The sequence below is a fragment of the Pan paniscus genome, chromosome 18 (genome assembly GCF_029289425.2).
Source record: "Pan paniscus chromosome 18, NHGRI_mPanPan1-v2.0_pri, whole genome shotgun sequence".
Lineage (NCBI taxonomy): Eukaryota > Metazoa > Chordata > Mammalia > Primates > Hominidae > Pan > Pan paniscus.
This window is the reverse complement of record NC_073267.2, coordinates 18,222,051-18,239,168: the sequence shown is the minus strand read 5'-3', so window position 1 is coordinate 18,239,168 and position 17,118 is coordinate 18,222,051. Positions and strand designations below refer to the sequence as shown.

General features: G+C 47.4%; 1 protein-coding gene across 1 annotated transcript in view; it reads left to right on the top strand.

Moving 5' to 3' along the window:
• Positions 1 to 16,866, top strand: part of XYLT1 (xylosyltransferase 1) — a 369,232-nt gene extending 352,366 nt beyond the window's left edge. The window contains exons 11-12 of the mRNA XM_034939970.3: positions 1,240 to 1,573; positions 10,165 to 16,866. Of these exons, the coding sequence (XP_034795861.3) occupies positions 1,240 to 1,573; positions 10,165 to 10,487 (657 nt within the window). The 3' untranslated portion in view covers positions 10,488 to 16,866. The remainder of the gene's footprint in view (positions 1 to 1,239; positions 1,574 to 10,164) is intronic.
• Positions 16,867 to 17,118: the final 252 nt, after the last annotated feature.

Genomic DNA, 17,118 nt, shown 5'->3' with positions numbered 1-17,118 from the left:
TTCATTCAACAAACATTACTCGAGCACCTGCTGTGTACTAAGCATGGTAGTAGGCACCAAGAAAGAGCAGAGAACCAGCCAGGTAAAACCCCTGTTCACACAGAGCTTATATTACAGCTGGAGGAGATAAAGAATAAATACATCAACAGACAACTCTGAGATAGTGCTTATCACCACTGGTAGGAAGAAAATAAAGCAGTAGGGAATGACACAGATTGACTGAAGGTCCATTTGAAATTTGAGGGCGGGGGTGGTCAGGTAAAGACTCTGTGAGGCAGCTTTAGACATAAGGGGCTGGCTGTGCAAGAAAGGAGTATTCCACACAGGGCAGATGGTGCAGGAAAGCTGAGCTGGGAATGAGCCTGCCTTGATTGAGGTGGCTAAAACAAGGCATCCTGGAGAAAGATGGGGAGGGGGTCATGGAGATGGAGGATGGGGTGAGCTCAGACTCTGAGTGCACTAAGAAGCCTGGGGGCAGCAGTAAAAGGACATTTTACAAGGCCTTTCTGACTACAGGATATAGAAGAAATTGCAGGTGGCACAAGTGGAAGGAGGGAAGCCCACCAGAGAGGATTGCTGTGGGTCACAGCCACACACACCCCCAGCTGGCTGGCAGGAAGGAAGGATCGCAGGATGACTCTCATGCTTACGGTCCAGATCTAGGTGCCTTGGGAAAGCCAAAGCTGTCTCTTCCTAGGAAACCTATTTGAACCCCTGTAGATGACAGGCAATGCTGAGGGTCTCTAGCTTATGATAGAGCAGCTGTAAAAACATGACCTCTATTCTTGTTCAGAACCAGTGCACCAAGTGGAGGTGTGTGATTTAGAAAACCAAGGATGGAATTGGAAACCCGCTGTACCTGTTGAGTGGCAGGGTGTATGTTTCTGTGGAATGGCCTGCAAGCAAGACATGCATTCATTCATTCATTCATTCGTTCATTCATTCACTCATTCAGCTCATGTGTGGTTTTCTTTTCAAAGCACATGCCATACACCAGGCACAGGAGGCCTGGTGGTTTAATAAAAGGACCACAGGCCTTTTGATCCTTCAGACTGAGTCCAGATGCCAGATCTTCTGCTTACAAGCTGTGCAACCTTGAGCAGGTGACTTAGTTGGAGCCTCAGTTTCTTCATCTGTAAAATGGGTATATGAAAGCTAACAAAGGGGATCCTAGACCTTTCTGAGACCTAGCCCCCTAGTTCAGGCCCAGTGACTTCAGAATTCACTCCCCTGTTTCAGGTCGGCACTGACTGGGATGCCAAGGAGAGGCTATTCCGCAACTTTGGGGGTCTTCTGGGGCCCATGGATGAGCCGGTGGGTATGCAGAAGTGGGGGAAGGGACCTAATGTGACCGTGACCGTCATTTGGGTGGATCCCGTCAACGTCATCGCAGCCACCTACGACATCCTCATTGAGTCCACTGCCGAATTCACACACTACAAGCCCCCTTTGAACTTGCCCCTGAGGCCTGGGGTCTGGACAGTGAAAATTCTCCACCACTGGGTGCCAGTTGCAGAGACCAAATTCCTCGTTGCGCCTCTGACCTTCTCGAACAGGCAGCCCATCAAACCTGGTAAGTACTCCCAGTGTCTATGTGGGAGAAATACTCCTTCCCTGGGGACCTTGAGGGTCTTTGGTGTTGGTATGCAGCACTGCTCAGACATAGGGTAAGCAGCGGCCTCACACAACAGCACTCCTTGCTCCCAATACTTTTCTCTGCGTTTCCCTAGAGAAACCATCTAATGTCCTACCTGCACACAGAGATGATGTCATCTGTCTAGGTATTAGGTAGCTATTTGTTAGACGCTCCCCCACTCAACTTCCAGAAGGCCTAGATCATATTGAAGACAAGATGGGAAATAAACCCAGGCAGGTATTAAGGATCAGCAAATCTTGTTTACTATTTTAAAAAAATCAAAACAGGAAATTCTGTATCGGTGGAAAAGATGAACCACATAATAGTAGAAGATATTTGCTACATTTTTTTAAAGTACTCATCTTCAGAATTTATAAAGAAATGCTATTAATCAGAAGTTGGCCAATCCAGCCCACTACCTGTTTTTGTAAATAAAGTTTTATTGGAACACAGTCACCATGCTCATTCATGTACATGTTGCCTGCTTCTGCTTTAGAGCTACAGTGGCAGAACTGAATAGTTGTGACAGAGACTGCATGGCCCACAAAGCCAAAGATACTATCTGGCTCTTTACAAAAAAAAAAAAAAAAAGACCACCAACCCTGCTATAAAAGAGAGGGAAAAAATGGAGGAGAGAACATGAATGGCCCCTCACACACGCAAAAACATGTTCAGCCTCATTAAAAATGGGAGAAATGAAAATTGAAAGCAAAGAGAGGTTCCACTTCACACCCATCATATTGGGAAATGCGTGACAGTTAGATAAGAACCTGTGTTACTAAGGCTGAGAGCAATAGGCATTCATGCAGTGCTAGTGGGAGGGTGAAGTGCTAAGACGAGTTTAGAAAATGTTTTAGTATCTCCTAGTAAAGCTGAACATACAGACACCCTACCACAGACGTCTCACCCCAAGGTATAGGCCCTAGAGACATGTGCAGAAATGCTCACATGAGAATTATTCTTAATAGCACAAAACCAGAAACAGTCTGATTGCCTGACACTGGAAAGGAGAAACAATTGGCTGGCTGTTCATACAATGGAGTACTATGCAGCCGTGAATAGCAGTAAAGCATGGGCATGTGTTGGCTTGGATGAGTCCCTAAAACATAGTGTTGAGGGGGAAATATCACAGATAAATCATAATTATGATGTATTTATGTCAAGTTCAAAAACAGGCAAAGTCAACAATATCTTATTTCAGGAGTCGTATGTCAAAGGCAGCTGTTAGGAAATGAAACATGAAATTAACATGAAATTCAGGTCAGGGTTTCCATCCCCATGGAGAACAGGGACTGGGATGTCAGTTCCTATCCTGCCTTTTTTCTTTGTCCATTGAAAGGGTTTACTTTTATACTTCTATTTCCCCCGCCCCTTTTCACCTCCTTTTATTAAGGGGAAAGTCTTTCTCCCTGCTCAAATCCTACCTCTAGAGAAACCACTGCCAACAGTCTGGTGTGAATCCTTTTAGAAGTTTTTCCATACTTTTAAAGCATAAACATAATACACGTCATAAATCACAAAACCTTCGCTATTTTTTAAAAATGAAATAATACATTATGTACTGTAAGATTGCTTTTTTTTTTTTTTTTTTTACTTTCTAAGTCAGCATATATAAAGCTACCAGCTACATGATATTCCACTGGGTTAAGGAACCACAATCTATCTGTTCCCCTATTGGTGGACACATAAGTTTCTGTTGTTGCTGCTGCTGCTGATGATGTTACTGATAATACTGCAAGGAAAAGTCTTTTTTTTTTTTTTTTTTTTAATATAACAGAGGTTGGCTGGGTGCCATGGCTTACACCTGTAATCCCAGCACTTTGGGAGGCCAAGGCAGGCGGATCACTTGACACCAGGAGTTCGAGACCAGCCTGGCTAACATGGTGAAACCCCATCTACTAAAAATACAAAAATTAGCAGAGGGTGGTGGCCGGCACCTATAGTCCCAGCTACTTGGGAGGCTGAGGCACGAGAATCGCTTGAACCTGTGAGGCGGAGGTTGCAGTGAGCCGAAATCATGCCACTGCACTCCACTTGGGTGACAGAGCGAGGTTCTGTCTCAAAAAAAAAAAAAAAGAATTTAGGTCAGGCTCTTGCCTAGGCTGGAGTGCAGTCATGCAATCATAGCTCACTGCAGCCTCGAGCTCCTGGGCTCAAGTAATTCTCTCACCTCAGCCTCCTAAGTAGCTGAGACTACACGAGTGTGCCACCATGCCCGGCTTTTTTTTTTTTTTTAAACTATTTTTGTGGTTGTGTGGTCTGTGTGGTCCTAGCTGGTCTCAAACTCCTGGATCTAAACCAACCCTCCCACCTTGGCCACCCAAAGAGCTGGGATTACAGGCATGAGCCACCCACCACACCCAGCCCCAACAAGGAAGAGTCTTAAACATAAAATTGTATGTGCCCAGCCGGGTGCGGTGGTCACACCTGTAATCCCAGCACACTGGGAGGCCGAGGCGGGTGGATCACGACGTCAGGAGATTGAGACCATCCTGGCTAACACAGTGAAACCCTGTCTCTACTAAAAATACAAAAAATTAGCTGGGCGTGGTGGTGGGCGCCTGTAGTCCCAGCTACTCGGGAGGCTGAGGCAGGAGAATGGCGTGAACCCGGGAAGCGGAGCTTGCAGTGAACTGAGATCACGCCACTGCACTCCAGCCTGGGTGACAAAGCGAGACTCTGTCTCAAAAAACAACAACAAAAACAAAAAAGCAAAAAAAAAAAAATTGTATGTTCCCATGCAGCTACATCCATAACACAAACTCCTAGAAACAGGATTTCTGGGTCTCTCTGTATTTGGAATTATTCATGTCCATCTCTAACAGATCACAAACTCAAAAGCCAGAAATGCATTACAGCCTCTTAGCTTTGAAGAGTTCTGGATTGGGTGCCTTTTAGCCAATGATGCAAGGGGATGGGGACACAGCGTGGGGAGGAGGTGCCTTGAGTCCTAGCAAAGGGAGTTGTTTGGGAAAAACTCTCAAACCACTTTTCCTCTGCTCTCACACTGCCATGATCAACACAGAAGATTTCTGTGACAGCAAAATACGTGGGGAAATTTTCCCCGTCAGCAAGCAAGCAATCAGTTCTGCAGCAGACACCAGCTGGGTGTCCCCCAATTCAGTTCCAACACTCTCCACCCCAGAGGTAGCATCAGACACCACAGAGTGAGGGCTCAGTGCCATAAGACCACCCCCTTCTGCCCGCTAATCACAAGTCTGGGCCTCTGGAACTTCTGACCAAATGGTTTCAAACTGGGGTTCCCACAACCCCCTCTTTGGGCTCAATTACTCTGCTAGAGCAGCTCACAGAACTCAGGGAAACACTTATGTCTATTGGTTTGTTATGAAACATATTTTAAAGGATGCAGATAAACAGCCAAATGAAGCTATACAGAGGCCAAGGTCCAGAGGAGTCCTGAGTGCAGGAGCTTCTGTCCCCATGGCATTGGGGTGCCCACCCTCCCAACAGGTGGATGAATCTGTCCCCATGGCATTGGGGTGCACCACCCTCCCGGCAGGTGGATGAGTCTGTCCCCATGGCATAGGGATGCCCACCCTCCTAGCAGGTGGATGAATCTGTCCCCATGGCATTGGGGTGCACCACCCTCCTGGCAGGTGGATGAGTCTGTCCCCATGGCATTGGGGTGCCCACCGTCCCGGCAGGTGGATGAGTTCTTCCTCACCTTCCTGTGAAGATGCTACCATGTATTCAGCTCTCCAGAAGCTCCTTGAACCCTGTCCTTTGGGCCTTTTATGAAGACTTCATTGGTTACCCATGACTGAAGCATGACAACTGTGTCAAAATGTGATTGGACAAAAAGGGTCTGACCTAACTCAGCAAGCCCTGTCTGTTCAGATTCTCCTTGGCCTCTCTGTGCAGTAATTCCTTCCTCCAGGGAGTGCGTCAGGGCCCTCTCTGGAATGAGAGTCCTATCACCCACAATCTGATTAGACTCTGGCATTAGGCAGGAGAAGGGGGACAGGAGGAGGCCAGAGCGAGAGAGAGATTCTATTTGCTGAGTCCTAAAGTGCCCAACATTGTAAGAAAAGACTGTAAGAAGGGTTACAGGAGTTCTGAGCCAAGAACCGTGGACAAAAACCACTATCATGGCCGGGTGCAGTGGCTCACACCTGTAATCCCAGCACTTTGGGAGGCTGAGGTGGACGGATTACTCAAGGTCAGGAGTTCAAGACCAGCCTGGCCAATGTGGTGAAACCCTGTCTCTCCTAAAAGTACAAAAAATTAGCCAGGCATGGTGACGGGTGCCTGAAATCCCAGCTACTCAGGAGGCTGAGGCATGAGAATCGCTTGAACCTGGGAGGTGGAGGTTGCAGTGAGCCAAGATCACGCCACTGCACTCCAGCCTGGGTGACAGAGCGAGACTCTATCTCCAAAACAATAAATAAATAGGCCAGACACCGTGGCTCACGCCTGTAATCCCAGCACTTTGGGAGGCTGAGGTGGGCGGATCACCTGAGCTCGGGAGTTCAAGACCAGCCTGACCAACGTGGAGAAACCCCGTCTCTACTAAAAATACAAAATTAGCCGGGTGTGGTGACGTGTGCCTGTGATCCCAGCTACTCGGGAGGCTGAGGCAGGAGAATTGCTTGAACCCAGGAGGTGGAGGTTGCAGTGAGCTGAGATCATGCCATTGCACTCCAGCCTGGCAACAAGAGTGAGACTCCGTCTCAAAAAAAAAAATCAATCAATCCTCTATCATAGGAGTCTCGAAGTAAACGCTCAGCTTCTGCTGTCTTTGTGCAGAGCAAGCAGAAAGATAGAGACCTCATGTTTTCTTGAGCTGGAAGCCTGCTCCTTCTTCCCCATGAACCAGGCAAAAGACAGCCCCTCCAGAGCTGACCAGGCCCAATCCCTCCCCCTTAGAGGTCTTAGGTTCCTTCTTGATCAAGTTCACATCTTTACCATCTCTAACGATGTCCAATGCCAGACATGGAGGAGAGGGGAGTAAATGGCTGTGTCTTCCCTGCTTCAGGTACACCTGTTGGACAGAATGAAGCAGTGCTCCTGAACACACCCCCACGCCAGTGGAGTAGCCTGGGGGCTATTCATGGGGTCCTGATTTTTCCAGTGTTTTCTTCTAGGGTTTCTAAGGAAGGCAGGGCTCTCCCTACACATGCCCAGGATGACCCAGGAGTCATTTTACCCCCACCGAGAGCAGCCCTCCTGTCCTTGGTAATTGTATTTGTTAGCGATGTTCCAATGAATGACAGTGAACACGAAGGTGGGAGCAATGCAATTTGTAAAATGATTCATCAAGAGTAATTTTCTATTGATGCGTCCCTGGTAATCGCAAGAAATCCGATGAGGTGGAATTGAGGAAAATTTAATTATAGAGACGAGCATCGCAAGCTAATATTGTAATAGCGTTTCCCACATTAACCTCATTTCTCATAAGGGTTTTTTGCATCAACCACAATATTTGGCTCCCAGCGTTCGCATGTTTGTTAGCTGCTCTTTTCCCTTTGAATGTCCTGCCTTTTGTCAGTTTCGGTATCTCCTCATTCTTCACTTTCTCACTCTGCAGAATAGAGGCGCTAAGGGGCTCTGATAGAGAAATTAGGGCCCGCACCAAAGACAGCAGGCTCTGTTCTCCTGGCAGGTGGGGCTGAAGCTGCCCACCCTACCCTGTATTAGAGAAAGATGGGTTAGGACCAGACTTCCAAACACTGTGGCTCCTAACTACCGTGGGAGAAAGCAGCTTTGCTAAACCCCTTGCAAGACAGAGTATGTGCTCAATGACTGCTCACCTCCTTCCTCCCACTTGTGCCCATCCAAACCACAGAACCCAACCCTTTTACTTCCTGGGGCATTGGGAGTTGAAGGAATGGCGATCTTGTCTGTGTTAGTCAAGGCAAATTTTGAATTCATCTACTATTCTCACTGCTTTTAGAAGGGTAAGCATATGGTCTTTTTTCCTTCTTCTTGCCTACTCTGGACACTTGTTAATTATCCAGGCTGTCCTGGGTGCCTTTGGTGGTGGCAGCTGCTGTCAGGCAAACAGGAAGCACTGTCTTCTGAACATTGCATTATCTTGGAAGGTTTCTTGTAATCCTAGCTATCTTAGCTCTCGCAAAGCCTGATTTGGTAAAGCGCAACTCACCAGACTCATTGGCCAGCCTTTTAAAAAATATTTATGTGCTTCTACTGAGCAATAAAACAAGCAATGAATGTGAACGTCTTCAAAATATTAGAAATAGCATCTATTAGAAATAATAGAAGTGTTTAGCTTCTTTCCTTCACCCCAAATTGCTATACTTCCTGATTCCTCATCGTGCAGCCGTGGGAGGTAGTAGTAGTCACTCTTACGTACATGTTACTGTTTAACCCATTTATGCCTGAGGTTGCAATTTTTTAAATTTTTTTTTGAGATGAAGTCTCACTCTATCGACCAGGCTGGAGTGCAATGGTGTGATCTCGGCTCAGTGAAACCTCCGCCTCCCAGGTTCAAACGATTCTCCTGCCTCACCCTCCTGAGTACCTGGGATTACAGGCATCAGCCACCACGCCCGGCTTATTTTTGTATTTTTAGTAGAGACGGGGTTTCACCATGTTGGCCAGGCTGGTCTCGAACTCCTGACCTCAGGTGATCCACCTGCCTCAGCCTCACAAAGTGCTGGGATTACAGGTGTGAGCCATCGTGCCTGGCCCAATTGTTTGAATTTTTGCATGAGTGAAAAATCAGACCTTGGTGATGACCTTGAGCAGTAGAGTATCAGGGTGAGTGATAAGCACTGCCTTTGGAGTCAGTCGGTCCTGGATTTAACCCCAGATCTGTCTCTAACTCCAGCTGCCTCTCTTTCCCCATCTGTAAAGTAGGGATGATAAAACCAGCCCCCTAGTTTTTTAGGTGTGTGAGGATTATGGACTAATACCAACAGTAATAATCCTAGCTGTATTTGTCTGTTCTCATGCTGCTAATAATGACCTGAGGCTGGGTAATTTATAAAAGTAAGAAGTTTAATGGACTCACAGTTTCACATGGTCAGGGAGGCCTCACCATCATGATGGAAGGCAAAGGAGAAGCAAAGGCACATCTTACATGGTGGCAGGCCAGAGCGCCTGTGCAAGGACACTCCCCTTTAAAAAACCATCAGATCTCATGAGACTTATTCACTATCACAAGAACAGCATGGCAAAAACTCACCATGATTCAATTACTTCCCACCAGGTCCCTCCCACAACACGTGGGGATTCTGGGAGCTACAATTCAAGGTGAGATTTGGGTGGGGACACGGCCAAACCGTATCACTAGCTAAGCTTTTCCTAGCACTTAGTATATGCCAGGTGTCATTTGTAAATACTTTATATGAGTCAGCACACTTAAGCCTCACAAAGTGAGAAGGAAGGCATTAGTACTTTACCCATTTTATTGATGAAGAAACTGAGGTACAAGGCATGGAGGTCAGAAGTCACACACCTGGTATGTTGGACGTGGGGATGCAAAACCAGACAGCATGACTGCAGTACCTGGGCTCTTGTGTGAAGTGCTTCACAAAGTGACTGGCACATAGGAGGGGCCCAGCAAGGCAGCACTGTTATGAGAGCTAGTTTGACCTCCCACCCCACCTCACCCGGGTCCAAGCTTCATGCTTTCAGAGTGATTGTTCTGTGGTCAGTTCATGAACCCTTAGGCTTCTAGGGAGCAGAAATCCAACTTATGCAGAGTACAAGGTGGACGCTCAGCAGCTGAGATCTGGACTTCCCAAACAGACCTGGGTACAGGTCACTGTCACTCTCCAACCCAGGAGTCAGCAAAATTTTTCTGTAAAGGGCTAGATATATTTTCAGCTTGTTGGGTAAAATACAGTCTGTCTCAAATACTCAGCTCTGGTAGCACAAAAGCAGCCACAGACAATATGCAAATAAATGGGCACAGCCATGTTCCAATAAAACTTTATTTACAAACACAGGTGGTGGGCCACATTTGGCCCAAGGACTGCAGTTTGCCAACCCTCTTGTCTCAATACCCTGTTTTTTTGCCTTCATGACACTTATCACTGCCTGAAATAACCTTATTTATCTACTTATTTCTTTGTTGTTGTTCTCCCTCCACTGGATCTTAACCTTCCTATCTGGTTTGCTCCACCACCTAGAATAGATCCTGGTACCTAATAGGTACTTAATATGTCTTTATCAAATGAGACAGTGCCTTGCAGATCATGGGTGTTTGGTAAATATGTGTTGACTGAATGCCTGGCACAATGTAGGTGCTTAAAAATATATATTGGCTGAATCAGTGTCTGCACTATCAAAGATGCTCTATAAACATGTGTTGAATGAATAAAGGCATGCACCGTGCCCTGTACAAAGTGGGCTCTGTCCTTACGGGCTCAGTTTTCTCAGCTGTGAAATGGGACTGCTAAAAGAACTTCCTCATGAGATTGTCATGTGAATTAAATGAGGCGATGCATGGCGCCCAGTGCAGCACCAGGCACAGGGTAAGTATGAATAGGCATCCTATTGGTGGCTCTTCTAATCCTGAAATTGTTCCCTTTGGCTTTCAGAGGAGGCATTGAAGCTGCACAATGGGCCCCTCCGCAATGCCTACATGGAGCAGAGCTTCCAGAGCCTGAACCCCGTCCTCAGCCTGCCCATCAGCCCCGCCCAGGTGGAACAGGCACGGAGGAACGCAGCCTCCACGGGCACAGCGCTGGAGGGATGGCTGGACTCGTTGGTGGGCGGGATGTGGACTGCCATGGACATCTGTGCCACGGGCCCCACAGCCTGCCCGGTCATGCAGACCTGCAGCCAGACGGCCTGGAGCTCCTTCAGCCCTGACCCCAAGTCGGAGCTGGGGGCAGTCAAACCTGATGGCCGGCTCAGGTAGCACTGGGCACAAGGAGTGGGCCACAGCAGGATCTCAACGGGAAAGCAGCCAGAGGGGTTGTGGGGCCTGAACCCCGGCCTCCCACCCTGGGGGAGGCCCTCTGTGAATGGGTCTCTCCTGGCCATAGAATGTTGGAAAGGGAAGGTCAGCAGGTCAAAGCAGGATCAGCCAACAACCTGCCTTTGGCAAGCTGCGGGTGGGATGGCTCAGTCCCTGCACTGTGACTGTCTCACCTCTTCTGGTTGATCCTCAAGTCCTACAGGTTCCTTGTCTTCCCCTTCCAGTGACCCACCCCTGACCCCAGACGTGTGATTTTCAGACTTTTATTTCGAGCAGCAGAACTTCGTTTATGGAGCACAGTCATAAGTGGAGGTTCAGGGTGCTGACGAAATCCAAGCTGCTCTGGTTGAAGCTGACAAGTGCGAGGTTCCCTCCCAAAGCTCAGCCCTCTGGGCGGTCCCCTTGCCCAGGGTATCTCCTACGGTACCTCTTCAGAACCCAAGGGCTCTGCAAATGCCAGTTTGACAAGCACTGCCCAGACCAACCATGGGTTCAAACTCCAGCCCCGCCCTTTGGTTCATTTTTCTGCTCCTCTTGGCTGGGGGACTCTGGTGCCAGCCTTGAAAGTCATGGTCGTGGGCCCTTTCCCATGGAGGCTGCAGCCTTAGGAGAGCTCTGAGCCTCTCAGCAGCCCTCCTTGGGTTGAACTATTCTCCTTAGTAACTAGGTAAGTGGGAAAGCCTTTTGATGTGGCATGGCCAAGGTCCAGCCACAAGTGCAACTGCCACCTGTCCAGGGGTCTGGGCCTCCTTCCCTCAAGGCTGCCACACAAAGTAGCAGAAATAGGATGATGTTTGTGAGCACCAGACTCAAGACCATGACCTTCTTTGATCCTTGAAAATGGGAACTTTGACAGCCATGACCATGAAACTCACAAGGCAACGCGATGAAACTAAACTCACAAAGCAATGCTTGGAGCAAAACTCCTGAGCTAGACAGCACAGCAGCACCCATCCCCTGCCAGAGCCCTTCCGTTCTGAGGTCAGACACACAAAACCTTTGTCAATTGCACACCGGTGCTGTTGGGAGTGACCAAACCACATGAACCAGACTTTTCCCGTCCAGGAAATAGCATTTCAGATTTGGTTTTTAATTTCATGCCCTTCGGCCACAGGCTCAATGGGACATGCAACATAAAAATGGGAAGGTTATTTAAACAACAAAAAACAGTATGATTTAAGTGTTGAGTTACCAGAAACCCAAAAGGTTTCCTTGCCACGAGCCCCCTGGAGTGTCATCCCTGTTCACCAGGAGAGCTCTTCGCAGGAGGCCTCCCTTGCTCCTGTAATCCCACCTCCCCTGAATGGTGGGATTCCCTTGGAAAAAGGTCTCACCCCTGGTAGCCATCTGCCCTTCCCGTGGAGAGCCAGTCCTGACACTTCTCTCCAGCGTGGGTTTGAAGGGGCTGCCCTTCGCTTTGTGTGACTTGTCCTAATCCTAGCCAGATGTGTTGCCCCATCCCAAGCCTCGCAAGGCAGGGTGTCCTGTTGGCAATGGAGGACGTAGAGAAGGGACACTTTAGATATTTATTATTTACATGTTTTAGTCGATGACTAATTAGTAGGTGCTGTTTTTGCAGCTTGTCAATTATGTTACCTTACTAACTGAAGCTGCCTTTATTCACAAAAGGCCCCTTTTCCCATCTTTTCCCACCCCCTGGTGTCTCTCTCTCTCTCGGTTTTTCTTTCTCTGCGTCTACCCCCCATCCTCCTCATCCTCAGAGTAAAGCAGGGGCATTGAACACCATGCAAAGAAAGCTCCAACCCGCATCTTCCACTGGCTTTGAGTGGGGTGCCTTGGGGACCGTTGGAGCCTTGTTTTTTCCTTATGCAGAGTGTCAGCCTCACTCTCCCTCGGATTCCAAGAGTATTGGAATTCCTGAGCCTCCCATCCTCCCCCTACTCACCCCCCGTCACAGGCACAAGGAGGTGACAGGCAGAAAACGTGGAGGGTGAGTGGGGAATGTGCTAGCTGCAGAGAGTTTGGGCCATTCCTGCTTGCTCCGTGGTTGCCTTCCCATGGCCCATCTAATTATGGGCATCCATGCGACCTTAACAGAGGGAAACAGGCTCCTTTGAGAGAGATCCATCTTAGGAAGAGGGTCGTCAGATCCAGGCAGCAGAGTCCGGGAGATAGCCATTCTCAACAGCGATTCTAGGGATCTCAGGGTACTTTTCTCAGAAAGCCCCTATGATCTCTTTTACAGACTCTATGGTGGCCACGCGCTGGATGCCACATCCTCTTTCTGCCCCCGGCCTCTGCCTCTGGCCAGGGTTTCCCTGGGGCTGCCGAAGCCACTTCGGGAGCTTCCCTTTCACCCTCCTTGCTGGGCCACCAGTGCTTTGTGTTCGCAGCGTTATTTGCAGTGGCTTTGGGGACTCAGCAGTGGCAAGTCCCTGTGCACAATGTGAACCTGCAGACTTCAAGATGGGGCCCCTCCTGCACCCACTAACATGTCTGCCTTTTTTTGTTTTTATCCTGGAACAAGTGGAGAAATGGCAGAGCTGGCTGACTCTGGGGACCCTTCCCTTTTTCCCATGGCTTCATTTCTTCCTCACCACAACTAATTCGGGGAGCTGAGAAGTCACACAGGGTATTCCTCTCCCTCCTCTGATGTTATTAATTAATAGACCAGAGAATAAGGTTGCAGATATTACATTTGTTGTGTTTTTGTGTGTTTTTTTTTTTTTTTAAGGAAAATCCCAAACAAAGCCCAGCATGATTTGAGAAAAGAGGATGTTTTCCCAGGGAAAATAATTTTTTTTAACCTGCCTGAGAATGATTTATTTATTTGTTGGAGGCCGTTGGTCAGACAGCCTGGAGCTTGGGCTGTGGAAGATTTCAAAAGCATAGGGCTGTGGTCTCTGGAAACCTATTACAGCCTGCAGCTGTGAGCTGAGCCAGTGACGAGGTCCCTGGAAACTCAGGAAGGCTGAAAGGTGGGCCTTGGGGTATTGGTTTGTGGAGAAGGAAGCATTCTTTAGGCTGCGGCACTCCGTATAGTTTCCCACCCACCGAGTGACATTCAGGCAGAAATTGAGCTCAGGAGACAGCCAGCCTTCCCACATCCCACTTCACTTCCCGGTCCACACGTAAAGCAGTGTGTCTCCAAGGAGGCAGTGAGCAATTCCCAAGGTCCCCGTGTTGTGAGAAGCGCACTGCTTTCTCCCAGGGAAAAAAAAGGCTTTCCTGGTGAGATCATGAGTCCTTCTGGCTTCATTTCTCATTGTGGGTTTAACTTCTAAAATGCAAATGGAGTTTAGAGAGGATGAGCAGAACCACAGGACCCGCCCGCATCTCTCACTCACTGCAATTGCTTCTACTCTGGGTACAAGTTGGGTGTCTGAAGACCATGTTTCCCTCTGGTTCTCTAGTTTGCAGATAACACAGAAGACACTGGCTAGAACCTTAAGCTTTCTGCCAAAAAGATGCAGAGAGCAGGGCAGTAGTTACTGGCAGTGGGGTGTGAATAAAGAGTCCTTTCACAACCAAGTTCACTGAGGATTTGGAGCACCAGCTTCCCAGCAGTATCGAGGGGTGGAGAGGTGTACATTCAGGTGGAGGGGTACATCTAGGGGTGGAGAGGTGTACATTCAGGTGGAGGGGTACATCTAGGGGTGGAGAGGTGTACATTCTAGAAATAGCTGTTAACACACTCCACTTTAAAGACAGCAAGCTAGACCTGCAGGATCAAAGCCACACACTGTGGTAGGGGTTACAAATGTTTATGGGGCCCAGGATACTAGCATAGATGCGTGAAATGGTTGGTGTGAGGCAAAAGGGCATGGTGGGGGCAAGGATGGGGACTGTGGTCTTACTGGCATGCACATGACCTACCCAGAATGAGCAGCTGCTACTCAGCCCCAACCTGTCATTGTTTGTAAAAATGTAAGCACAGTGTAGTGGAATCTTCCAATTTGGAAGGGAAGCCGGAAATCCAGATTTAATGGAAAAAATCTGATTTTTCAACGTCGGGTTTTTTGTTTGTTTGTTTTTGTTTTTTTTAACAGATAGTGGGCAAAGAAAAATTCCACTGTTCCACGTGTACACTGCCAGCAACCTCTGCTCTCTGGAGAGGTGGTTTAAAGTGAGATTATGCATTGCCCTGGTAGAAGAGGAAAAAAGCCAGCATCAGGTCAGGGCAAAAATAACAGCTCATGTTGAACTCTGAATGGGGACCTCTTGCTAAGTCATTCCACTCCTCAAGAGACCATTCCACCAAGGGGGGATGGATCATTCAGCTCTCCTGGTCCCAAGATTGTGCTGAAGGGAAGAAGGAATAGAATCTGGAGATCTGGACTGCTGCCCCTTAGATATGCAGAGGTCCACATCTGCCTGGGGCTACAGCTTGTGGGACTCCATCAAACCAGGCAGAAATGGCAAAGACAGTCTAGGAGGAGGAGGAGGAGGTAGGGTGTGAAACAGCCAGGCTCTCTCCAAATCCCAAGTGTTGACACAGCCATCTTGTCCCATCCCTGGAAGCCTCTTTGGAAACCACATAGAGCTGTGCTGGCTCACGGGATGTCCTGTTTGCTTCTGCCTCAGTTACCTTACTTTGCCCATGGGTCTACCACAGGCGCTACCTCATTGTGTCTGCTGAGAAGTTTACCTGGGAGGGGGGAACAAAGTTGTCCAAATCTGCTTGAGCTGAATGTATGATCTATGCAAATTCTCTCTCTCCTCTCTCTCTCTTCCTCTCTGGCTCTCTTAGAAGTTTTCTTGTTTTGTTTTGTGTTTACCTTGCAAACAAGATACTGTATAGGACCCTCTTAAGATGGAGGAGGGCTTTCTTGCGCCACCTGTGTCTACCCCTCACGTTGTCTTTGGCTCTGGTCTTGCCAGGCTTATGCAGGGAGAAAGTGGCCTCTCTTCCCTCTCCACTTGGCTGGGAATATTCCAACTGCCTCTGCCTACAGATACCACCAGAAAGCGGGTTCTGCACCTTGTCATCCCCCTCCCTAACGTCATCTACTCCATCCCTCATGTTCCTCCAACTTGCTTCTCCCATCCCTCCTTCAAAAACAAAACAAAACAAAAAAAAGCCTTAGGTTTCTCCTTTTTGAAATGTGGCCTTAACATTATTTTTGGGAAGCTGATCATCCATCCTTTCCCTCCCATCTCCACCAACATCAGAGAAGACAGCATCGTGAAGCTTCTGTGGCAGCCTCCTAAGGAAGGGGCTGCCAATCTGTAGTTTGCAGATGCTATAGAAATTGCTTACAAATGTCGTCTTTAAGAAAAATGTTCTTATATTTTTCCTATGGGCAAAATGAAGGCTTGGGTGCTCACCTAAAGCTCAGCCAACTCCTGAAGCACTCTCTCAGAGCGTACTGCTGCTGTAATGGGCTGGCTTAATTATCGGCAGAGTGCTTGAAAAGGCTTTGCAAACCTCCCCTGCCCCCAAGACTGGGTGACTTTATATGTACTTCATTCAAGGGTAAATCAGGAGACGTTCTCCATGTATCTCTTCGTCCTTCCTGCCTGGAAAGTGATAGCACTAAATATTCCCAGCAGATGGGTAGTGTTCTCAAAGGAATCACCCTTTCCCTACCTTCAGACTCTATTCTTTACCCTTCCATTGCTCCAGTGCTGATGGAGGCCAAAGACAACCCCAGGGTTTTCATAGGAAATTCACTGGAATTGTGCGCAATTGTCTTTGTAGTCCTTTTGCCTTTTTTTTTTTTAAATATTATGTTGTCAATAGCATTTGTTTGGGTATTTGTTTTAGAGGCCTCACTCTAAGTTATTACCGTCCCCTTCATTGTTTTCAAAGACATGTGGTGATATAGTTTTTAAAAATAACTATTTTGTTATAGATCATAATATGCATAAAACTGTACAGAAATATTTTGTAATGTGTTGATTTTAAAAAAAAGAATCTGTAAATAAAGTTTTAAAAAAAGAATTCAAATGGCACACGCTGAAATATGTAGATATTTTGCTATTTATTTAAAGGAGTATTTTAAGAGATATTGAACTATCTGAAATTGACCAGTAATCAAAGTTCCAATCATCTGAATGCTTTTCCTTGAGGTAGAATGTGATTCTCAGAAATGACTGCATTACCTGCCCTTTTTTGCACCTTTTCTGTCTTTTTATTTTGCAGAACAACAACAACAACAAAATTGTGCCTTAGCTGTATTTTTTTGTCTAGGGGAGTTTGTTTCTGTCTGACAAAGCAACATTTTTTGCAGAAAACAGTGGATGTATTAAATACTGTATCATACCAAAAACACTGCAGGTGTATATAGATGCTTTCTGTCATACTGTGTTTTCAGATGCAGAATTTTAAAATTAAAAAAATACTGCCTTTATGGAACAGTGACTATATGTGGCTTCTTTTCAGCAACATTGTGCATCTTTACACAATCTCATATTCTCTTCTGTCATCTGCATGGTGAAGATAGGATGACTATATAATTTATCATCCAAACTGGGATACTTTTGAGAGTTAAAGGAAGCACCACGTGGATGGGATGCTGAGACTGCAGGCATAAATGGCCTATCCTGGGAAAACCTGGGTGTGTGGACACATTTCCCTCATAAAAACTGCTGTCATCTTCTAACTGGA